Below are 24566 nucleotides of genomic sequence, written 5' to 3'. Positions count from 1 at the left end.
CACGAATGCTGCTCATACTTGCACTGTTGCACAACCGCCTCGCCCTCTCCCTTTGCTGCCATCAGAATAAAGCTTCTACGAACATGCAATCCAGATCAAGAATAAACGGGATAACTTACAACTTGTGATACACGAGCTTTCCATCAAGCATACAGATGAAATTCTCAGGTAACCAAGTAGCAATGTGGAAAAACTGTTGCAGCCATCAACGCGTTACATTACATCAGAGGCATAAACCGAGCAGCAGAAAACAGTTGGCACCCTTAGGACTCTGCTTTTATCGGCTGCGGATCAGAAGAAGCGTTCATATCATTTGCAGCTTCCTCTCTTTCTTCGACGACCGCGTCGTCTTCAGTTGCCTCTTTTTGGGAAAGCATCTCCTTTAACCTTGCCAGCTCCACATCTTTAGCCTCTAACTCCTCTTGCAGTATGGAAACCTAAGGAGGAGTTGGCAGTAAAAGGGTTAGAGGATAAAATAAGCAAGCAATTTAGTAGCAACAGGAGTGACGAATCCTACCATTTCATTTGACCTCTCGACGTCATTTGTTAGGCCATCCATGTGTTTGTACAGCCCTGACAACGCAATGAAAAGGTTAAGTACCTCCATGTTAGCATACTATCCATTAACAAGGAGCAGAGCAATTTCTGTTCTAAATGACCTACAAATGTCCACCAGCTTTAACAATTTTTATAACAAACACACATATTGGTTATTTGTCACTCCTTTCACTTGGATATATAGCTCAACACGTACCATCGAACTGATTCCTGAGCTCATTGTTCTGGGTCTTCAGAACTGCAATTTTCATTCCAAGTTCATGGATCTGTACCAAAGATACTTCATAAGAACGCATTCTGCCAAATATAATAAGGCAACAAATTTCTCTTCTAGTATGTTGGTTGTTCAAAGAATGACCAATGATTCTTTTCCTCCAAAGGCAGAGAAAACCATAGAAAATGTATATAAACGGCTTATGTCTGTTGGCAGACTTACTTTTCCTTCAGAAGCCATTGCCCCAATCTCTTCATTTTCCTCTTGCAATGTTCTACACTTGGCCATTAGCATCTTCCCATGTTTGCTGGATGGGGTAAAATTGACAGCGGCAACATTTTCCTGCAGTTCTTTTATCTTTTTCTCTTTCTCTTCAGCCAGATTCTGGACAAAAATGGGCAATACCATTTGTTAGCCACTCGGTGTCAAGCTATGTAAGGTTCAGCCTTCCTAAGATAATAGAAAACACATCTTTTTATTTCCACACTTGAGGCATTATCAGCAATTCAGCATGGCTAGTAATATGCTTGAATCATCCATCTATCATGTTCCCATATAATACATTTGCGAGTTACAATTTATTCCGTAAATATTCCATTATTTTCATAATACATTCTTTGTGATAGTAAAACTGCTGGGCTTTGTGCCTTTCATACTTGTATAAGGGGACCATAGCCATTAGTTTAAGTCTTTGTCTCATTACATATTTGACTAATTATTACAAAAGATGGTGCAGAAAGGCATCAGAAAGACAGAAACCTGCTATAAAAGGTTCTCTTAGACTTTACAATGTCAGGCTTTCAGTTTTAAAACATGCTGGCACAAACAACTCTTATAATTCAACATGAATTGTATGATTGAAGGAGAATTGCTGACCTTTAAGCGTGTAAATTCCTCGTGAATTGCTGGATCAAGCAATAATCGTCTTGTCTGTTGAAGCAAACAGAAAAAAGGGATGTAAATAAGCTATTTAGTGTGATAACATAGGGTTTAGGAATTATTAACTCCAATTACTACAGCTTCTCAGGGAGCTTAAGGCCACATTATCAAAATGTAGTAGTACTGTCCCAATTTGTCCCGTGAAATTCATGTCTAGTTCCTGCAGCCCAAACAGCACCTAAGCCTGTTCCTATACCAAGAGCCCAGTCCATTAGCTTCTCTAAGAAGCTAGCGTTTGAAAGAAGTTAATCCTGCCATGCAGGGAGTCCAAACAAAAGGGTAGTATCATAGACAATTAGACATGACGTGAATGAGAAGATATTTAAACGGAACATAAGGTATTTCCACTCAATGTTAAAGAAAATATAGATGATAGCTAGATTAGATGATACGGTACCATCTTCAGTATTCGGAGAATCTCACATTCATAATTCCATTCCACAAAGTTCATCTTGTTGTTTAAGTGGAACAGTTAACCCTGTAATCATAGTTGCAGTGCAGCTCATGACTCATTTTATTGGAATTCAGAAACGATACATAACAGAAAATTTCGTACGGTGAACCTTGCAATGTTTTTTTTTGGACTGTAGGCCTTAGGATGTCTGTTCACTACAGAATCTGGTGTTGACCACCTACAGATAATCCTTCAAATTAGCGAGGATGCAGTTTAATAATCATAGCACATAACCTTGTTTTAATACTCCCTCCGATCCAAATTACTTGTCGCTCAAATGGATGTATCTAGCACTGAAATACGTCTAAATACACCCATTTAAGTGACAGGTAATATGGATCGGAGGGAGTATAAGATGCAATATAGAGACCGTAGAGGCATAGACCACTGGATCTGTAAAATCACGAACAAACTGCCCTCTGCTAGACCATAGAGAAGAACATGACTAAGATACACCCTACCACGTCTCGTAGGAGACCCAAACCTCGCATACGGGTGGACCGAGTCGGGTGAGTAGGCTGGATTGCTAAGTTCTACCTCCGTTTGATCCTCTACCGGCTCTAGTGGTCATATAAAGGAACACAAGCGGGTTCCCACATCCCCGGATATGATTAATGCATGGAAGCTAAGGAATTGGGTCATTCTTCAGCCCAAGATGCAAGCATTTGGGTTTACTTCAATTAATATGAACCTATACAGTAGGTACCCCACTAAATATGGTAGCTTACTAAATATATTACTTGCTTGCAACCTCCTCTGCCTTGTACTCCCTCCGTTCCTAAATATAAGTCTTTGTAGAGATTCACTATAAATCACATACGGATGTATATAGATGCATTTTAGAGTGTAGATTCACTCATTTTGCTCCGTATGTAGTCCATAGTGAAATCTCTACAAAGACCTATATTTAGGAACGGAGGGAGTATATATTTGTTCAAGCTACTCTCATTCGTATACATGGGTCAGTACAATTGGTATAGATAAAGGTCAACTAGTGCAGATCATGGAGGCCACTATGTCAAAGGGAACAAAGGTGAGCACACAGAAGAAAGAGCATGGACGCCTTTTGACAAGAAGCAGAGTTTGTGAGTTTTCCAGATAATATGATGGTATAGTTTACATGTACTGCTGTCACTTTGCCTGATAAAGTAGTCTACATAGCTGGAGCAGTACTGGTACCAAGTCCAGATTTGATTGAAATGAATCCAATACTAATTATGGTTTACCAAATTGAAGTAATAATAACTATAACTCTACAGTAAGGTGTGCACAGAACAACAATGGTCAAGTCCAAAATAAGCCATTTTAGCAACTAAGTATTCTTTTACAGTTTACATTCTGCAGTAGATTTAATCTAAACAAATGAACAGAACCCCTGTACAAGCAACTTTTGATAAACACTAATAAGTTCAAATACATGATAAATTGGCAAGCGTAAAACAAATAGCATAAGTAACACTATTTTACCTGCATTGATGGTGGCCTCAATTGTGTTTTCAAGTCCCTAACTGCAGACTGCAAATTCATACAAAAAAATTAACAAACAATCAATACAAACTAGGACGCTAAAAATTGATCAATTGAAAATAACTAAGTATTGGTCAGATTTATCCATATTGAGATGTTTCTCCTCGTCGTAGGAGGCTCCCGGAGGGTACCTTCAATTCCGCAATCTCTTGTTCTCGTTTTGCAAATGTTACAATAAAAGCAGCTTCTCTTTTCTTCGCTTTCTCCAGCTGAGTATACAATTAAGGAACAATCAAACCGAAGCAAAGCATGACTATCGTATCAGTTTTACGAGTATGACACAACAACCAACCTGCTCCTTCAGTGACTCCTCTGACGACTTCAGGTTATTGAGATAAGTAACCACCGAAACAGGCTCTGCGTTTCAAATAAATAAATAAATATTCTTTACACAGTTATTACCAGAAATAGGATGGACTTCGATTTAACTTGCAAACCTGGATTGGTTCCTGCAGGTACAGCAGGAATGTTCTGAAATGCTGAATGCCACTTCTGGATTTCTGATTTAGCAGCTTCCAGTTCCACCTGTGAATTATAAATGCAGCGTTTCAGAAATTCCAGCATTATGGATCATATATGTTAAGCTATGTAGAGGTAACACTGGAACGAAATGCAAACATTGGTGTAAAAAACTGCATGCATGGTTACTGAAACTACATCTCCATATTTAGTGACAGACATTAATCATTCTATTATAGAGAAATTGTCTGCTCCGTGGGTGTACTTTTAGTTGTGACTTGCCTTTCTGTTTCTCAGATGTCTAAATTTTAAGTAAAGTTCAGGTATGTTAAGCTTTATTAGTTTCACATTTTCATATGATTAAGTAGTCGAATGTTCACAGTTGCACTATAGACTGAAAGAACCCTTCAAGGCTATTATGAAACAATGGAAGTCTGTGAGGCTTGGGTTTGGCCAATAATAATTCACTGAACAAAGAACATATACCGAAAACACAGTACATACTATCCCAGAATGATTGCTTGCCAATTACAGTTAAACTGCTCATACAACTAATGGAGTGCACAGTTATTTTATACCAGAATGAGGCATAACAGGGTACTTCAATTACACCAACACAACATAAATTGAGCTCAATAAAACTGTACTCAACTAGCAAATGATAACATTGAAGAACAGTGACTAACTACACACCTGGTTTGATTCAAGATTCTCTTTGCAGGTCTGCAAACTTCAAAAGGGCAAGAGGAGTTAGTGTCATTGTTACAATTAACAATAGAACAACAGTTATTTGGTAAAAACAGCAATAGATCAAAAGTTAGATAAGAAATATAATATACCTTTCCCGGAGAGACAGAATCATTCCCGTGGCAGCACCTGGTGCACTTTCCTCCACCTTTGTCTTTCCCTGCACACAAACTTGCTGTCTTAAATGAGAGATTCTTGTTCCATGAAATTGTTAAAACTTAAAGGACTATTAGGTAGGCAAGAAAGCATATGTTTAATTTTCTTACTGCATCTTTCCATTACCATGTGAAACAGCCACAGTATCTACTCCCTCCGTTCCAAAATAGATGACTCAAAGTTAGTACAAAGTTGGGTCATCTATTTTGGAACGGAGGGAGTACTATCTAATGCATCTGACCATAAATTCGAGACAGAGAGAACTTCACCAAGACCAACGTGCTAAGCATTTTTCCATGCTGTATGTATCATTGCAATCCTAATGGCAATCGTAATTTAGAATGCTTCCAGTGGCAGAAGGAAAAAAAACGTACTGATACTTTGTACCAGGTTGAAAGAGGAAACCTAGAAGAATTACCTTCTTGGAAGCGAAGACATCGTCTTCGTCGTCATCCAGATCGCCGAACTGCCTCTTCTCGCCTGCATAGAAGCAGCAGCAGCAGCAAAAGCGCCGTATGAACCAGGTGAGCTTCCGAGAAGCCGAAGCTCGAGCATGAGTGAAAGCAGAGGCGGAGGAGGAGGGACTGAAGGAGGGCACCGGAACGGGCGGGTGCGGCGTTGCGAGAGGGCGAGGCGTTGAAGTCGCGGCCGAAGGTGTCGTCTTCGTCTAGGCGGGGGGAAGGTGGGTCCGCCATGGCCTTCGCTGGCGTCGTGCGGACAGCGGGATGCACTGCCGTTCCGGCCGCCGAGGAAGTGGTGCTGCGGCGGCGAGGGTTTGGGCGCTGGCGCCAGCGGGATGGGACCGGTCTGAGGAGGGGGCTCTGTTTGTGGGCCTCTGCGGGGAACGGGCAGCGACGAGACACGAGACTGCGCCACGGCCTTTTTTTGACGGGCTGTGCCACGGCCCTTTTCTCTAGCGCGTATCTTTTGTTTCCGCGGCCTCTTTAAACACAAGACGAGAGCAAACATTTGAATACTTTATTATTTTCACAAGTAAATCATTCTCCTGCACAAACAACAGACTGCGCGTGTTTTGAGGGAGCAACTAGTTAACGAGCGCTCCTTCGGGAGCCTCGCAACGATCAGCGTCACTTGGCGTGCTCTCAGCCATTCGCCATGTGTTGCGCTCTGGACGCTCCCTCCGAATTTTGTTTTTTTATTTTTCCGCATGCGTTTTCGGCTTTTTAAACGGTTTTTTTGGGGGTTTTTGATGTTTTGGCTTTTCCACGGTCTTTCTTAGCTTTTCGACCAAAAAAAATTAGAAAAAAAAATATTTTTTGCGTGAAAAAATGTGTTTTCTTTCTTTTTCTTTCGTGAAAGTCACTGTTTTTTTTCCGCGAGAGGCACGCTTGTGCTTTAGCGAGAGTCATGGTTGTGCCTTTCGGAAACGAAAAAAAATTATTTTCTATTTTTTTTCTTTCACGAGAGGTACGGTTGTGCTTTCGCGAGAATCACGGCCGTGCCTATCGAAAAGGAAAAAATAAAACGCGTTTTCTATTTTTTTTCCTTTCGCGAGAGTCACGATTTTGCTTCCGCGAGAGGCACGGCCGTGCCTCTCAGAAAGGAAAAAAACATGTTTTCTATTTATTTTCTTTCACGAGAGTCACGGTTGTGCCTCTCGGAAACGAAAAAAAACGTGTTTTCTGTTTTTTTTCCTTCCACGAGAGTCACGGTTTTGCTTCCACGAAAGGCACGGGTGTGATTTCGCGAGAGGCACAGGTGTGCCTCTTTTGGAAAGGGAAAAAATCATGCTCCCGGTTTAGTTTTTTCGTCCGTTTTTTTCATGAAAAAAAAAGTTCGTAAAAATCTATTAACATGGGATCTAGTTTTGAAGATCTCGACGTGGGGAATCCAATGATGAAAATGGTTCGAGATTTGGACGCAGGGTTTAAAAGATAAAGCGTTTTAAATAAACGAATCTACGGAAAAAGAGAAAACTCTCAGATTGCGACAAGTGACGCGCTGCATCTGCGTCATTTGTCGCGACTAAAAAAAGTAGAGTGTTCTTTGCAACAAATACTCATTAATTAGTGATTTCGATGTTTTGAATAGCATACTAGTAGAATTTACCAGCATCCAGGATGTACATATTTGAATTTCTTCTGTACAACACTGAGCTGAAGACGATTTTTTTGTACACTAAGCTGAAGACGCGCTACTGATAAAATGGTGCAAAAGGTGGTCTGGCATATGCCTTCAATCTCAAGCAGCTCCATTGACCACCGCACGATCGCTGCCTTTTTTCCTCCATGGCTTCATATATTTCAGAGTAACAATTTGGGTTACTTTGAAATATTAGTCTGGGTAAGAAACATCGTCAAATGGCTCGTAAAAAAAGTGTCAAACGGAGTCGATTAACTGACATTTTTGCTTTCGCTTGCTAGCAATATATACCTTGGTCCTCCATTCAGATATTTGACCAACACCTTTGACCCTCATTGAGACCGGCTCAAGCAGCAATTCTTCGTCATTATCATCTTGGCGTCATGGGCTATCTCAAACAATCGAAATGACTGCATTAAAAAAAAGGAAATAGAAATAAAATACATTAATAGGATAGGAATTAATAGAGGATAGGATAACACATGATTTGTGTTAACTTGGGTGTTTGATTCACATAGTAAATTAAAAAAACACAAAAAATCTTAATAAAGACAGTCAAATCAAAATCAAACCACATGAAAAATGTATAGCTAGATTTTATTGTGCCACTAAGGATCTTATGGTTTCTTTGGTTAAAGAAAAAGTGAAGGAATAACATGTGAATGGGATTATGTTTTAGGGTGACACTATTCATGTGTTTGGTTCAAAGGAATGGGGTAAAGGAAAAGGGGAGGATTTTTCCTTTAATCTCAGTTTCGAAGGAAAGTGCATAATTCTAATATCCACTTGAACCTAATTTTCAAATTCCTATGCATAAAGAACAATACTATGAACCCATATCTCTAGAATTTAAAGGAATTAACCCAGATCTCTAGATGCGACAAAAAAATTTGAGAATCATTGCATCTAGACATATAGGCTCTGTTTGGTTCAGCTTTTATCGACAGATTCCGCTGTCGCGCAGCAGAATCTAAATCAAAGGGCGAATCCAGCAGAATACGATTCCAGAAATTCGCTGCAAAAATCTGAACCAAAAGCGGAAGCAGCCTAGGACGTGCTTTTACAAAATCTGATTCCGCTGCGGACCAAAATCTAAAAAAGTTGTATCAGTTGGTTTGCCAAATGACCTACATCTTTTTCACATCAGATTTTTCACAGCTGTTTTTCCACAGCTGCTTTTAGAAATCCACAGCCAAACCAAACAGGGCCATAGGTTCATGAAGTACAAAATAAGCATAAGTTATTGATCAGGTCTGAGGGTAAAGGGGGCGGAAAAGGTGATCAAAATAGCAAGCTAATTCTTCACAAGTATTTCAGCGAACACTTCATATGTCCATGTAAAAAAGTAGAAGCATATCATGAAATCCACGAGCACCAAGTTAACAATACACTTGCAACAACTACTTAATAAAAGTATCCCAATATAATGATCAGCATATAAAAAACTTCATGTACTCCCAAGTTATTCCTTCACTGGTGTCAACACATCAACACATCTGAGGAATACCATACTTGAGTAATACTCCATATGTTCATAACCAAGTATGTCATATCTTTGGTGTCATAACCAAGTATGTCATGTCTCTGGTGTTCATAACCAACATATGATCAACACATCCAAGGAAGTGTTGCACAATATAATAACCAAGTATGTCATGTCTCTGGTGTCAACACACATCAACACATCTGAAGAATACCACACTTGAGTAATACTCCATATGTTCATAAAAATATGATGTTATAACTTTTCCCTAATTTGGATGTATATAGACACGTCTTAGTGCGTTTTTTCACTCATTTTAGCCTATATGTAGTCCATTTTAAAACATCCAAAACATCTTATATTTGTGAACGTAGGGAGTATGTACCAATAGCAAGCCAGAACTTGAGTAGCAATAAGTATGACAAAAGAAACTCCAAATCAAGGGGAGACCCAACAGATTGAAGTGGAAACCTTGTGAAAAAAAAACCATGTGCATCGTCTAGCAATTTTCTACTATAAAGATGAACCACCAAGCAGAAGCCAACAACAAAGCTCCAAGCACCCAATTTTAGTACTCAGATTTGAATGAATTTGTAAATCAAACAACCTCACTTTATGTCCTTACTCTAGAACTCTTGAAGACATAAAAAAGTTCAGCTATCTCCGTCAATTCATGAGTTTGGGTACTTGTATTATAACTTTACAGAAAATCCCTCAGTTTGCTAAATATATCTCAAACAAGTAAGTTTGTCAGAACCTTTTTTAGTTGAAGTTCATGAGAACTTATTGTGCAACACTTCCTCCATCTCAAAATATAGTTTGTACCAGAGGATACCCGCGCGTTGCTAGGAATTTCCTATTGAAAATTTGGATTGATAACATGAGGACCAAAATTTAAAATAATTATGACTCATTATATTTGATTATGTATAGTTATAAAATATTTATTGAATATAAGTAGAATAATTGAATGGAAAATATTTTTCTATGTATGATTGAATGTTGTGGTGGGTCTTTTTCCATGCAAGATTGCATGTTTAGATGGACCTTATCTCATGTATAATTATGTGGTGAAGTGGTATACGTGCATATTGAGATAAATAAGTTAGTGAAAATGACTTTCTTATGTATGATTTTGAAAAAAAAAAATTTGGACGCACTAGTGTGGCGATTATTCAATGCGCCATGTTGTTACCATGCACATGATGTTAACAAGCAGTAGCGCACGATGCGCGTGATTTGTGTGGCAGATCGAACGGTAGGGAGCCCGTAGCACGAGCCGAGCTGCCGCATGTTCGTGTATTAACTTTGGAATAGATCTTGTCAAGTAGTGAAAATTTTGATCAAGTTTATAGAAAAATTTATAAACATTTAAAATTTATCATTAGTAACCTTTAACAATCCGTGTTTCTGAACGACGAAGTAAGGGCATGTACAATGATTGATAAGACAGTCTTATTTTAAGTCTTGCATGTAATTTAAATATGACAAAAAATATATATCTATAATGGATTATATCTTAGCCTTATCTTCAATTAGCTATTCCTAAAACATGGTGAGACATATTGTGTTAAGAGATCATTTTTTAAATAAGAGAATACAAGTCTTTTCTTATGATTTCTCTCCTCCATCTCAGCATTTATCTTATGTGTCACTTCTAAGATAGCACCATTTTACTCTCTGTTTTTATTTAGTCCGCGTGTTAGCTTTGATCACATCAAGCTTTGTAAACTTTGATAAAATTTATAAATAAAAATATTAACATATACAATAACAAATCAATACCATTAGATTCATTATTGAATGTACCTTCACATCATTTTAATTTTTTATGATAAATATTTGGAAAATGTTCCTTGCCGATCGACCAGCTGAAGATTCGGCCTCTCTGGTGCGCGCCGTGGGATGAAACTGAATCCATCGTCCCCTGTTTGCTTCACAGATATGGACATGTTGGCACACTCACCGCTTTTCACCCTGCACATACCTTATCTCTTGATGGGAGATTCTCAGCCACTCCTTTTATTTTCGCCAGAAATCCTACACCTACGAAACCTTACATAACACAGTTACGTAACTGTTGTGGAAACGTCATGGCAAATGTCCTAGTGTGAGGACTTAGTCGTGAGGCCAACGCATCTATGCGGTAGCTTGAAGGGGTTGATCGGAATCGAAAGACACAACACGCAAGACGAAGATTTAGACAGCTTCGGGTCCCGAGAAACATCATCCGGTAACAACCCTATATGTTGTTTGTGGCTAGGTCTCATTATCATCATGACGGAGTCGCCGTAACTCCGGCTCTTCTAGTTGTGTCTAGACTTAATGATTATTCAACTTGTCCCTCTTGGGGTGTCCTGTCCCTCCTTATATATGTTGAAGGGGCGGGTTACATGTAGAGTCCAACTCGGACTTAAGACTTAACTATTATGTTTTCTCTCCATGGGCTTTCTTTAACGTTTCAGACTTCTTAACTGTTGACCTACAATTCGGCTTAACCACCTGGCTTAACTGTCCGGCTTAACTGTCTGGCTTAACTGTCTGCTTAACTATCTGGCTCATATGACTGTGCCTGCCGGGTTACATGACTGTGTCTGCCGGGTTACGTGACTGTGTGTGCCGAGTTACATGACTATGTCTGCCGGGTTACATGAATGTGTCTGCCAGCTTACAATGCTTAACTATTCCCGCTGGCTTATAGTCTGCCGGGTCACCAATGAAACATCAAGTCCTAGCCGGGTCATATCTCCGGCCGGGTCATACTGCGGGGTATATCCCCGACATTAGCCCCTAGTTTAATTTGGATTCATCCATGTTAAACTGATCCCGTAAAACAAACACAAGAACAATTTTGACAGACTATGCTCCGGGTTAAAAGCTCTTGTAAGCCGGCACCTGATCATCCTTAATTCCTTGGTATTTCCTTCTTCCAGAGAATCCGGGTCAATAAGCCAACTTCATAATCAATTTGCTGACATTGGTTTCTCACAAAGAAAGACAGTGAAGAATAATTTATTTGACTCAGCTCCCAATGCTTAAAAATATTGGTCTTTGAAATACTCATGTGACCTTCAACCGGCTTAAAGATGAAAAACTTGTCGGGTTATAAATAGATAATGCTGAGTTATAATTGTTGCAGACACCGGGTCAAAACTGAGAATTTTGAAGATTTCTCTCCCTCATATCCATATTACCTGTAGCCCCCAAGTCTTGAGCAGAGCAAAGTGATGACTTAAGACTTGCTTCAATATAAATATTACCACTTTGAAGAAATCCATGATGTTCATCTCAATCACTAGTCAAAACTGAGTATTCCACATATGTAGCCCCCAAGTGCCGGGTTGTCATGCTTGCAGTAACCTGGGACTTGAAATTGCTTTATGCTCATAAAAACTTCAACCAGTGTATCCCCCAAGGGCCGGGTCATTATGCAATAATGAGCAGGGACTTTGTAGATATGACCATGTAGACTTGAACAACGACGTGTAGCCCCCAAGGGTTGACTCATTATGATATGATGAGTCGGGTATTCAGTAAGGCCAGTAAAAATGACTTTGCATTAGCCCCCAAGTGCCATGGTGCATGCTTGCAACGACATGGGACTTGCATATTTGATGTAATCTCAACTTGAATAATATAGCCCCCAAGTGTCGGGTCGTAAGCCTGCAGCGACTCAGAACTATTCCTTCCATTGTAGAATAATTATATCCATTGATAAAATTATATCCATTGCACTGAAGCGACTTTGAAAACCTCAATTGTAATATTGGTTATTGATAACCATAATAAAGAGCCATGTTACTATTAAAGATTTGAATAATATAACCTGATTTGAAAAACCGGTTCCTGTGATATTGAATCGTACTGCCGGTTTAGGATACCTGTGCAGTAAGGGTGATAACCCAATCCTTAGAAGCCACTCACTTCCAAATGTATGATGTTCGTCATATGTTGGCGACTTATCGTCCAAAACCAAGCCGGGTTAAATTTAAACCACACTTATACTTAGATCTGAACAAAGAAAATCTCAAGACAAAAATCAAAGATTGTTTTCAAAAATCTTAAGCCAAATAGAAAGAAAAATCGAGGCTTCTGATTCGAATACGATCAGTAAACCGTTCCAAAGGGGTTAAGCTAGGATTCGAATACGATCATGTAGCTCCCAGTGGCTTTGGCGTTGCACCGATCAACAGGGTACCGACAACTATGTTTTCTTTGGTTCGAATACGACCTATGTTTGAACAAGAAGCCCCCAAATGACCTTGAGAGGTTTTTAACGACCCTGATTCAAATACGATCCAAGTCGGACCCAAAAGGGGTTAAGCTATGATCCGGATACGATCAAGAAGCCCCCTAATGAGTTTGGCTTTGCGCCGATCAAGAGGGTTACGACAGCTATGTTCTCTTTGGTTCGAATATGACCTATGTTTAAACAGGAAGCCCCCTAGTGACCATAAGGTTTAACGGCTAGATTCGAATACGATCATGAGCCGGACCATGAGGGTTAAGCTAGATTCGAATACAATCAGCCCCCAATGGTCTTTTGAAGCAGGGTACCTATGTTTGAGTTGTGCCTTGCGACATACTCTATTTGGTCCCTTTAATTTTTTCTAAGAACTCGAGCTTTGTGAGAGATAAATTCTTCTTGAACCGAAGATTCTTTAAACCGGATATTGAGAGCTTTAAAGCTTTGTGAGAGACAAATTTACCTTGAGCCAGATTTTGAACCGGATTTGAGAGCTTCAAAGCTTTGTGGTAGATAATTTTGCCTTGAACCGGATTGTAACCGAAAGCATCATTGTGAGCCAGAATATTTCTGACGGCCTTTTAAATTTTCATCAATATAGCAGTAGCCTCGGGGACCGAGTCATGTCATAGTAGCCCTCGAGTCTTAAGACTACTCGATGCGTTGGCTTGAGACTCTCCATGCTTGACCATGATATAACCAGTGGATTGCTGGAATATGTTGAATCTCGGTGGGTTATAATTGACCCTGTCCATTGACCCGTCCGATGTAAGCAAGGGCCATAGCTTGATGGCCTCTTTTGTATTTGTTCTCCATAAGAAATTACACAAACGAGAGTAATTGTTCTCGAAGAGAAAAATGTATCAATAAAACTTGACAGGATGGATTTCACCTGATATGTTTTGTCGAGAATTATCAGTCATATGTGCAGCAATGGTGACAAAGATGGCGGCTTAAAGCGCGGCACCGGGTGGCGGCACCGGGCGGCTCAGAAGGGATCCTCTGGGTTATGTTGACCCTCCGTTTTAGCACCTTAACTTTTCAGCCCCCGCTTATCCTTTCTTTCAACCAGCAGGTGTGGATGCAGGAGGCCGGCCAACCATAGGGCGGCTCAAAACAGACGACTTTGTAACAGCAGAAGACGCACCGACGGGTTACGGGGACGGTTTGGCAGAACGGTCCGGCGCAGGAGCCGGAGCAAGCGAGGTGAGGCGGCTCGGGGCCGCGACGACGACTCACGAGTTGATGTTTGTGCGTCTGAAGTGAGCGACCGGGGCGGCAGCGCGACCAGGCGTGATTGAGCTAGCGCGAGGAGGCCCGCGGCAAGGCGGCTCTCATCACGGCGCAAGGCGGCAGCAATTGAAAAGGCCCTCGGTGAAGTGGAGTCCGGCGGGTCACAGCGGAGACGCGCGGTAGCTCAATGGCAAAGCATGGCTGACTCGGTCGTGGGTTGGAGAGACATCGGCGATTGGCGCGGTAGCGCGGGAGGCGGCCGACCCAGCACGCTTGGACGACAGCAGGAAGCGCAGACGACAGGAGCGGGTGACTCAATATGCCGGAGGCGAGGGCTCACCTCAACAGAAGTGAGGCGAGGCCGTAGGGTCACGGCGAATCACACAGCGGTCCAGAGACGTGGCGGGTTGATGAAGTGGTCCATGGCAGCGACTGCAGGTGGCTGAGCTCACGGCAATCGCAGCACCTGTTTAGACCCAACGGCAGCTCGGTAGACCGGCTTGCGGCGATTTCGAGATAGTGGGGTTGCTGGCTTTGCGGCTGTTAAGGCGATGCGGGGCTCCAGCAGCGTGACGCGCAAGCTCAGAGGCGAACGGCGACTTTCCAGCGAGGTCAGGGGAGGCCCATGGCAGTTTTGAGACCGGGGCGAGAGTGGGCGAAGGCCGTGGCTGATGCACGGAGGCCGACCTCCGAGGCCACTTGCAGCCTGAGGTGCAGCGGCTGAAGTGGGTGGCGACTCACCGTAGTGGAAGTGGCAGAGCCGAGGCAGCAAAACGGCCCGTGGCAGTGCCGATCTGGCATGGTGGGTCAAAGTCAGTCGGCTCTCGAAGGCGGCCAGGCGGCTCAAACGACGTAGCAGGGCCAGCGTGAGGGCGGTCCAATGGCAGCGGCTCCAAGCAATAGGCACCGAGGCGGAGGCAAAGGTTAATGGTGGTAGCGGCGACTTGCAGTGGTAACGAGGCGGCTCAGCAGAGGTTGTTGGAGTGAAAACTGGGGGCGGCTCAAAGGCGACCCAACAAAGATGGAGCGAGGCGACTTGACTGCGGCAGCTCCGCGCAGCTGTCGGTGAGAAGGCCCATTGCGAAGCAATTTATGGTCGCAGACGGCTCGGAGTGAGCCCGGAGCGAAGGTAACCCGACAATGGGCGGCTTAACAATTTGAAGATGAGTCGGGTCGAGTTGGAGGCGGATTGACCAGGCAACAGCTTGACCATGGTAGAAGCGGCAACCGGAGGCGATGGGCAGTGAGGCGGCTGGCGGCTCTCCCCCACTGCAGCTGAGACGGGCAACGAAGGCGGCTCATGGCGTAGCCGAATTGCGGTAGAAGAGGAGGCAAGGCTCGGCTGCGTGGTTCGGGCACAGTCAGATTGCGGCAGAAGCGGAGGCAAGGCTCGACTACGTGGCTCGGGCGCAGTCGGCGGACCGGCCAGGGCAGGGTGCTAGATTGAGGCGCGGTGAACTGCAGAGGGTCCTGGCGACTCATGGCAGAGACAAGGCTGGCTCGACTGCGGGTGGGGCAAGGCGACCACAACATCGGCGGGAAGGTGCCCGCAAAGGGCTTGACCCGACGGCGACTCGGGAAATCTGACGGAGGTTCTTCCTCCAAGGGTCACAGCAACAGCAAGTCACAGCAGATGCAACCCGCGGCGATGGAAACAGCCGGCCACGGGCGCTCGGAAGCACGAGGCAGTGCAAGGCATACGGGGACCAAGACGGCCAGGCAAGTGACGACAGCGGGCGGCTCAAGGTGCAGTGACGGCCAGGGCGACTTGGAGGCGCAGCCCCGCGGTAGAGGCGGACTCCCGGTGGCGGCTCGAACTCGACCGAGGTGGAACACGGCCGGCTGTTCTGAAGCAAAGACCCAGGCGGAGACCAAGTTGGTGGCGGTCGTGGCCTTCCCGTCTTATATTTTTTTCTTTGAATTTTGCTCTGATGATCCGCCAGCAGTACTTGATCTCTTCCGACTCGGATGGATCCAGTAATCAAGGCCGAAACATATCTGATCAAGTAGTACTGGCCCTCTTCCCAAAAAGAATAGTTGATGATGGATTTCACGTGGTCGGGTACTAGTTTAAGTAGTACTACTAATCTAGTACTTTTTTTCTTTGGATGTACATACGTATGTTTCCCTCAGATGAATAGCAAGAGCGATTAGTTAAATCTCCTCGTGACTCGCCGCAACGCCGGGTCGTGTCTGGACTTGAGCATCTCAGAATTAATTTTGATTTCTGATGATTTTTCCTTCATCCGGATATTGCAACAGTGTGGACGACTCATGATCTGACAGTTCCAGTATTTGTATCGCGGACTGTCGTGAAATTGTCACGGCAGATGTCCTAGTGTAAGGACTTAGTCGCGAGGACAACGCATCTATGTGGTAGCTTGAAGGGGTTGAGCGGAATCGAGAGACGCAACACACAAGACGAGGATTTAGACATCTTCGGGCCCCGGGAAACATCATTCGGTAATAACCCTACGTGTTGTTTGTGGCTACGTCTCATTATGATCATGAGAGAGTCGCCGTAAGCCGGCTCTCCTCTTTGTGTCTAGCCCTAGATATTGTTTCTTGTTGCTTGTCCCCCTTTGGGGAGCCCTGCCCCTCCTTATATAAGTTAGAGGGGCGGGTTACATGTGGAGTCCTAGTAGGACTATGATTAGTCTATCTTCTCTTACAAGTTGATTATAAGTCCGGGTCTTGCTTCCTCGTAAAGGAGATATTCCTCACGCCTTTCCTCTTAAGCCGGCCTACCATAACGTAGCCGGCCTTCTGGGCCTTGAGCCTCTTGGGCCCCCGGGTCTTGTCGCTCCTTTGATCCGCTTGCCAGGTCACCCATAAGTCGCTAGGCTTGGGCGGGTCACTTAGTGAGTCGTCCAGTCAGGGCGGGTCATTAGTGAGTCGCCAAGTCCGGCCGGGTTATACATCTGGCCGGGTCATACCACGGGGTATATCCCCGACATTAGCCCCCAAGTTTAATTTGGATTTATCCATGTTAAACTGGTCTGCAACATAAACACAAGAACAAATTGACAGGTTACACTCCGGGTTAAATATTCTTGTAAGCCGGCACTTGATCATCCTTAATTCCTTGTCATCTCCTCCTTCTGGAAAATCCGGGTCAATGGACCAACTTCATAGTCAATTTGATTGTAGAAGAAATACTGTAAATAAAGCATCCATTTGAGTCGGCCTTCAATGCTCTGACTTGACAAAAATATTGGTCTTCAAATATTCAACTTATATTCAACCGACTTGAGATATAAAACTTGCCGGTTTATGATTACCAAAATTGCCGGGTTATAAATAGATGATGCCGAGTCATAATTGTCGCTGATGCCGGTTTATGATTTTTGCAGACACCGGGGCAATCTGATTTACTCAAACTAAAGATTTGAAGATATTTCTCCCTTATATCCATAATACATGTAGCCCCCAAGGGCCGGTTTAATCAGCATGAATAAGCCGGAACTTATCACCATGGCTTTAAATGAAATCCAGTTGTGTAGCCCCCATGAGTCGGCTATAGTCATAGTAGTGTAGCCGGGTCATCCTAGAATTGTATTAAGCAAAGAGCAATATGCATTAGCCCCCAAGTGTCGGGTCATTATGTAATAATAAGCAGGGACTTTGTAAATATGATGATGTAAATTTGAGCAGTAACGTGTAGCCCCCAAGGGCCGACTTAGTAAGATAATACTGAGTTGGGACTTTGTATATAATTGATAATAACATCATATAATATAGTCTCCACCATGGGGCTTGAACCCACGTCCGCAAGGTTAAGAGCTTTGTACTCCACCGACTGAATAGTGGACCGTTTAATATAATGGATTAATGCTTGTGTACCTTGAAATTTTGACAGGAGCAATTGGTAGCCCCCAAAGGCCAACTCATTTAGAATGTGATGAGTCGGGTCTTCAATAAATTGAGCAAAGATGACTTTGCATTAGCCCCCAAGTGCCATGGTGCATGCTGGCAGTGACATGGGACTTGCATATTTGATATAATCCCAATCTGAATAATGTAGCCCCCAAGTGCCGGGTCGTAAGCCTACAGCGACTCCTGACTATTCCTTCCATTGTAAAATAAATCATGCCCATTGATAAAGATAATAGCTGTGGCGCTAAAGCGACTTTGAAAACCTCAATCATAATACTAGTTATTGATAATCATAATAGAAATCCAGCCATGTTGGCTATTCAAAATTTGAATAATATAATCCGATATGAAAACCTCAATCATTCAATATCATTATTGAAAATCCAGCCATGTTGGCTATTTAAAGAATTCAAATACCTTATCTGTTGACAAGTAAATCCGGAGTTTAAATACCCGGCGGCTCTTGGCCGATGGCGATTCAATATGCCTTCATTGTAAACCGGAATTTTCATGACCCGACGGTTTATAGCCTTTTGAGAAAAATCCAGAACGGATAATCATTTTGAAGCATCAACTTTGGTAATGAGCTTGAACTTAATCATTTACATGTCATATTTCTGCAAATCCTGCAGAGAGTTTAAACAACATATGCCCTGGCGACTTAGCGTCAAAACCAGGGCGGGTCATAATATCTCACATATAACTACTGTGATATTGAATTTGTACTGCCGGCTTACATAACCTATGCAGTAAGGGTGATAACCCAATCCTTAGAAGCCAATGCTTCCACATAGATGATGATTGTCATAAACTGGCGACTTATAGTCAAAAGTCAAGCTGGGTTAAGCATAAAACACTTATATATATATTTGAGATATAATCCCAAAGGTCTCAAGTTAAGTAATTGTGGCTGCAATAAACTTTACCAGAGACAGAATAAAACTTTTTGAGGCTTCTGATTCGGATACGATCAGTAAACCGTTCCAAAGGAGTTAAGCTAAGATTCGAATACGATCATATAGCCCCCAGTGGCTTTGGCGATGCCGATCAAGAGGGTATCGACAGCTATGTTCTCTTTGGTTCGAATACGACCTATGTTTGAACAGGAAGCCCCCAAATGACCTTGAGAGTTGTTTAACGACGCTGATTCGAATACGATCCACGTCGATTCCCAAAGGGGTTGAGCTATGATTCGAATACGATCAAGAAACCCCCAAGTAGGTTCGGCAGTTTGCCAATCAAAAGGGTATCGACAGCTATGTTCTTTTTGGTTCGAATACGACCTATGTTTGAACAGGAAGCCCCCAAATGACCATATAAATTTTGGCATAGCGCCGATCAAGAGGGTACCGACAGCTATGCTCCATGAGCAGGAAGCCCCCAAGTGACCATAATAAGATAAGCCGTAAGACAGGATATCCAAGTTTGAACCGCGCATCATGGCAGCAAGTTCTTTTGGCAACCTTTAATTTTTCTAAGAACTCGAACTTGCGAGGGATTTAAATATTTTTGAATCCGGAACTTTAAACCGGATTTGAAAGCTTCCAAACTTTGTGGGAGACAGATTGTCCTTGAGCCGGATGTTTCAACCGGATTTGAGAAAAAGCTTTGTAAGAAACAAATTTACCTTGAGCCGGATGTTTGAACCGGATTTGAGAGTTTCAAAGCTTTGCGGGAGAGAGTTGTCTCTTGAACTGGATGTTTCAACCGGGTTTGAGAAAAAGCTTTGTAAGAGATAAATTTACCTTGAGCCGGATGTTTGAACCGGATTTGAGAGCTTCAAAGCTTTGCGGGAGAGAGATGTCTCTTGAACCAGATTTTAACCGGAATCTTTATTTTGAGCCGGAAATTTTCTGACGGCCTTTTAAGTTTTCACCAATATGGCGGTAGCCTCCGAGACCGGGTTATCTTCCCTCCAATGATCCGGAGTTCTCTTCCCTCCAATGATCCTGAGTTCTTGAATCTGCTTTAAATTGGCAATCATTTACTGAGGCATGTCATCGTAGCCCCCGAGTCTCGAGGCGACTCGAGGAGTTGTCTTGAGATTCTCCATATTTGACCATGATATAAACCGGATTGAGTCAGTCAACAGCTCAGTGATATAACTTATCCTGCATTGGAGAACTTGCAAGCCAGAGTAATTGCTCTTTTAAATAAAAGTAATATGTAATATAAAAATATACTGGATGGATTTCACTTGATATGTTAAACCAGAAATCATCCACTGCAGAGTTGATGATCACCATGGTGAAGCTGAAATCAAGCATGACCGAGTTGGCCGCAGGAGCAGATAGATGAGCCGACCGCGGCGTTGTAAGCTGATGCGGACGGGAGAGTCGGCCGCGCATTGTAAGTCGACACGAACATGGGTGAGTCGGCCGCGGGCACGGACGACGAGTCAGTCACGTGTGTTGATATAGCGGAGGTGACAACTCGCGAACGTATCCATCAAGCCGCACGGCACGGAAAAGCACTGGTGCACAAGTGACATTGGCGCCCGCCCCTTATGCGACACCTTTGTAATGAATGACGGTTCTATGAGAAAATATCACAGACCAAAGTAATTATTCTTTAATGAAAATATTATGTGCTAATAAAATAAATTTGGATGGATTTCACATGATGTCTTTGAAGACTGATGATCTGTACATAGAATTCTTGCACAAAGTTGTGGTAGTGCTCGACAATATTTTTTAGACAGCCAACACAAATCACCAGGACTCCTGCTCTGGTTGAGTTCGCAGCGTGGTCTTCAAAATAATTATGCATGCATGCACTTCCTTTTCACGTGAATGCTCACAGCGCTCCAGGATGTAGCTTCTGCACTTGTACACGCAGCTTGTCTCTATTTGCTTCTTCGTTCACAATCTCCACTTCAATCATTCTTCTGGGATTCCATAAAAACACCTGCGACACAACAAAGACTGGGGCGGCTCGTGGCAGCAAGGTGGCGGCTTTACGGCAATGGTCAGCGAGCAGCCGTCTCCGGCAGTTCGGAAGGCAGGGGCGCGGCTGGCGGTTTGGGGCGCATCCAAGACGGCCCGGCGCCGGCTCATTGGCAGCGAGGCGAGCAGAACCGACTTGTGGGGCTCGGGAGCCAGGCCGCAGTGGAACGGAGGGCGGCCGAAGCGCGCGGATGCGGAGGCAAGGTGCAACAGTGGAGGGCCGCGGTGACTTGGGCGTCGAGGCGGCCGGCGGCTCACGGCGATGGCGAAACCACTCTGCCTGAGTCGGCAACGGCGGCTCAAAGCAGTTTTGGCAAGGCAGCACCGCGATAGTGGCCTCGGTATTGAGTGACTTTGGCGAGGGCGCGGCCGACCATTTGTTGTAACGGGAGCGAGCGTGGCAAAAATGGTCAATGGAGCAAAATCCAGGTGAAAAACTTCTCTGCTCAACTTGTCCTTGCGTATGTACATACTGCCGAATTTGTAATGGAGGCAGAGGCATGCGGCCATCTTGGCATGGCCAGCGAGTCCAAGGTCGTCTAGGCAGAGGTGAGCCCGTTGACTGCGGCAGCGGATGTGCGCCCGGCGAGGAGCGGAAAGGCCGGGGCAGCTCGGCAGCCCGGCGGCTCACGGGTGAGAGGCGCAGCAGAAGGAGGAGCAGCCGGGCGGCCAGTCCCGGCGAGAACAGTTCGACGATGGGAGAGAAGACGAGGCGTGGCCGGCTTCATGATGCAGTCCGTGCAGGGCGGCTCGGAACAAGGTGACAACAGCGTAGTCCCAGTCCTCGTCCGAGTTGTTCTTTGGTTTGACTTCCACATGGTATCTTTAAGATCGTGGTCTCTTTTCTCTTATGGTAATTTTCTTTTGAGGACCTGAGTACTGGTACTTGCATCTAGTACCCAAAAAGTTTGCTTTGAAAACCTTGGAATTTGAAGCGAACTCGTATCCGTCAGATGCAGTAGATACGAACCGCTTTACGCGTAGCTCCAAAAACAATCAATGAGGATATGATTTGTAACGACCTTGCAGTGTGAAACTTCTGTCCGTCTTGGCTTCTAACGGTGACCCAGTGAAAATTGATCTGGTTTTGATGGATCGTCCAGCCGCGGCGGCACGCACTACGCAACCCTAATTTTCTTGATCTGAAATCTTGTATATCTCGCTTTGACTGATCGTTGATGATGTTATCTTCTGTGCCGGCTTTTTTTCATCCGGCTTATCGTGTGCTTCTCGATCCCATGAAGAAATCCCTCCAAGAAACTCAACACCACCGTGCGCAGGCCCCATGGTGGGCGCCAACTGTCGTGGAATTGTCACGGCAGATGTCCTAGTGTAAGGACTTAGTCGCGAGGACAACGCATCTATGTGGTAGCTTGAAGGGGTTGAGCGGAATCGAGAGACGCAACATAGAAGACGAGGATTTAGACAGCTTCGGGCCCCGGGAAACATCATCCGGTAATAACCCTACGTGCTGTTTGTGGCTAGGTCTCATTATGATCATGAGGGAGTCGCCGTAAGCCATCTCTCCTCTTTGTGTCTAACCCTAGATATTGTTTCTTGTTGCTTGTCCCCCTTTGGGGAGCCCTGCCCCTCCTTATATAAGTTAGAGGGGCGGGTTACATGTAGAGTCCTAGTAGGACTATGATTAGTCTATCTTCTCTTACAAGTTGATTATAAGTCTGGGTCTTGCTTCCTCGTAAAGGAGATATTCCTCACGCCTTTCCTCTTAAGCCGACCTACCATAACGTAGTCGGCCTTCTGGGCCTTGAGCCTCTTGGGCCCCCGGGTCTTGTCGCTCCTTTGATCCGCTTGCCAGGTCACCCATAAGTCGCCATGCTCGGGCGGGTCACTTAGTGAGTCGTCCAGTCAGGGCGGGTCATTAGTGAGTCGCCAAGTACGGCCGGGTTATACATCTGGCCGGGTCATACCGCGGGGTATATCCCCGACACGGACTAACCACCATAATTAGCTCAAACAATACTTTTTCTCGGTCTCCATGGATTGCCATGATTTTTTTCGGCGGCTGTAGAAAACACAACCCTCAATCTCTTTCATCTCAAATCTCATACGTCGTTCCGGCTGCTTGCTATGGAGACAATGTAGATCCTTCCCAACCGGATCTTCTTTGTTCAACAAATCACGAGCCTCTCGATCCCTGTAGAGCTCCCTCCAAGAATTCAACACCACCGGACGCAAGCCCCACGGTGGGCGTCAACTATCGTGGAAACATCACAGCAGATGTCCTAGTGTGAGGACTTAGTCGTGAGGCCAACGCATCTATGCGGTAGCTTGAAGGGGTTGATCGGAATCGAGACACGCAACACGCACGACGAAGGTTTAGACAGCTTTGGGCCCCAGAAAACATCATCCGATAACAACCCTACATGCTGTTTGTGGCTAGGTCTCATTATCATCATGACGGAGTCGCCGTAACTCCGGCTCTTCTAGTTGTGTCTAGACTTAATGATTATTCAACTTGTCCCTCTTGGGGTGCCCTATCCCTCCTTTATATATGTTGAAGGGGCGGGTTACATGTAGAGTCCAACTCGGACTTAAGACTTAACTATTCTGTTTTCTCTCTATGGGCTTTCTTTAATGTTTCGGGCTTCTTAACTGTTAACCTACAATCCGGCTTAACCATCTGGCTTAACTGTCCGGCTTAATTGTCCGGCTTAACTGTCTGACTTAACTGTCTGCTTAACTATCTGGCTCATATGACTGTGTCTGCCGGGTTATATGACTGTGTGTGCCGGGTTACGTGACTGTGTGTGCCGGGTTACATGACTGTGTCTGCCGGGTTACATGACTGTGTCTGCCAGCTTACAATGCTTAACTGTTCCCACCGGCTTATAGTCTGTTGGGTCACCAATGAAACATCATGTCCCAGCCGGGTCATATCTCCGGCCGGGTCATACCGCGGGGTATATCCCCGATAGTAACCTTCATCTAAATTCTCCCCCCCCCTGATTTTCAGGGGGGTGGGCCTCACCCTCTCACTTGTTCCAATCAGATATTGCCAAGTCATCCAAGCACGTAAACATACAATAAAATTTGCGTGGATGTACCATTCTTCCATCCCCCCACACACCAAGCGGCTCCTTTGCTCTCGTGTCTTCTCTTCCATGCACACTTTTGACTTTCCACCATGGCTATTGTAGACGGGATCATCGGAGCTATAATAGAGACGATGGGTGTGTGTGACTGCCGGGATGTTGTGAGGCCACCACCGTCATCTACCTCCATCCCCTCCTCTTCTTGCAGCAGCCATGGATGAACTCCACACTTCTCGTCATCTACCCTTGATAACCCACAAGTATAGGGGATCACAACAGTTTTCGAGGGTAGAGTATTCAACCCAAATTTATTGATTTGACACAAGGGGAGCCAAAGAATATTCTCAAGTATTAGCAGCTGAGTTGTCAATTCAACCACACCTGGAAACTTAATACCTGCAGCAAAGTGTTTAGTAGCAAAGTAATATGATAGTAGTGGTAACGATAGCAAACGTAACGGTAGCAAAAGTAATGTTTTTGGTATTTTGTAGTGATGATAACAATAGCAACGGAAAAGTAAATAAGCGAAGAACAATATATGGAAAGCTCATAGGCAATGGATCAGTGATGGAG

At 44.1% G+C, this 24566-nt stretch overlaps 1 protein-coding gene and 1 long non-coding RNA gene across 2 annotated transcripts; both read right to left on the bottom strand.

The window, feature by feature from the left end:
• Positions 1–67: 67 nt before the first annotated feature.
• LOC123150841 (FKBP12-interacting protein of 37 kDa) lies at positions 68–5918 on the bottom strand. The gene is made up of 13 exons (XM_044570658.1): positions 5653–5918; positions 5473–5534; positions 4991–5058; positions 4845–4881; positions 4130–4217; positions 3985–4049; positions 3824–3901; positions 3633–3680; positions 1649–1702; positions 995–1156; positions 755–824; positions 518–573; positions 68–437 (listed from the first exon to the last, which is right to left on the bottom strand). The coding sequence occupies exons 1-13, from the start codon at positions 5747–5749 to the stop codon at positions 264–266; spliced, it is 1059 nt and encodes a 352-aa protein (XP_044426593.1). The 5' UTR covers positions 5750–5918; the 3' UTR covers positions 68–263.
• Positions 5919–7055: 1137 nt separating this feature from the next.
• Positions 7056–11994, bottom strand: LOC123150839 (uncharacterized). The gene is made up of 2 exons (XR_006475375.1): positions 7449–11994; positions 7056–7354 (listed from the first exon to the last, which is right to left on the bottom strand). It is a non-coding gene; the product is annotated as an uncharacterized lncRNA (long non-coding RNA).
• Between the last annotated feature and the right edge of the window lie 12572 nt (positions 11995–24566).

This window comes from Triticum aestivum, chromosome 7A (genome assembly GCF_018294505.1).
Source record: "Triticum aestivum cultivar Chinese Spring chromosome 7A, IWGSC CS RefSeq v2.1, whole genome shotgun sequence".
NCBI classification, from domain to species: Eukaryota; Viridiplantae; Streptophyta; class Magnoliopsida; order Poales; family Poaceae; genus Triticum; species Triticum aestivum.
This window is presented reverse-complemented; position numbering and strand designations above follow the sequence as displayed.

Bases quoted from the DNA above. Each gene is read 5' to 3' on its own strand.
- LOC123150841 (XM_044570658.1), bottom strand. From the start codon at position 5,749: ATGGCGGACCCACCTTCCCCCCGCCTAGACGAAGACGACACCTTCGGC. The intron at 5,535-5,652 runs GTGCCCTCCTTC...GCTTCTATGCAG, and splicing joins CGCCGCACCCGCCCGTTCCG to GCGAGAAGAGGCAGTTCGGC. The intron at 438-517 runs GTAGGATTCGTC...ACTCCTCCTTAG, and splicing joins TCGAGAGGTCAAATGAAATG to GTTTCCATACTGCAAGAGGA.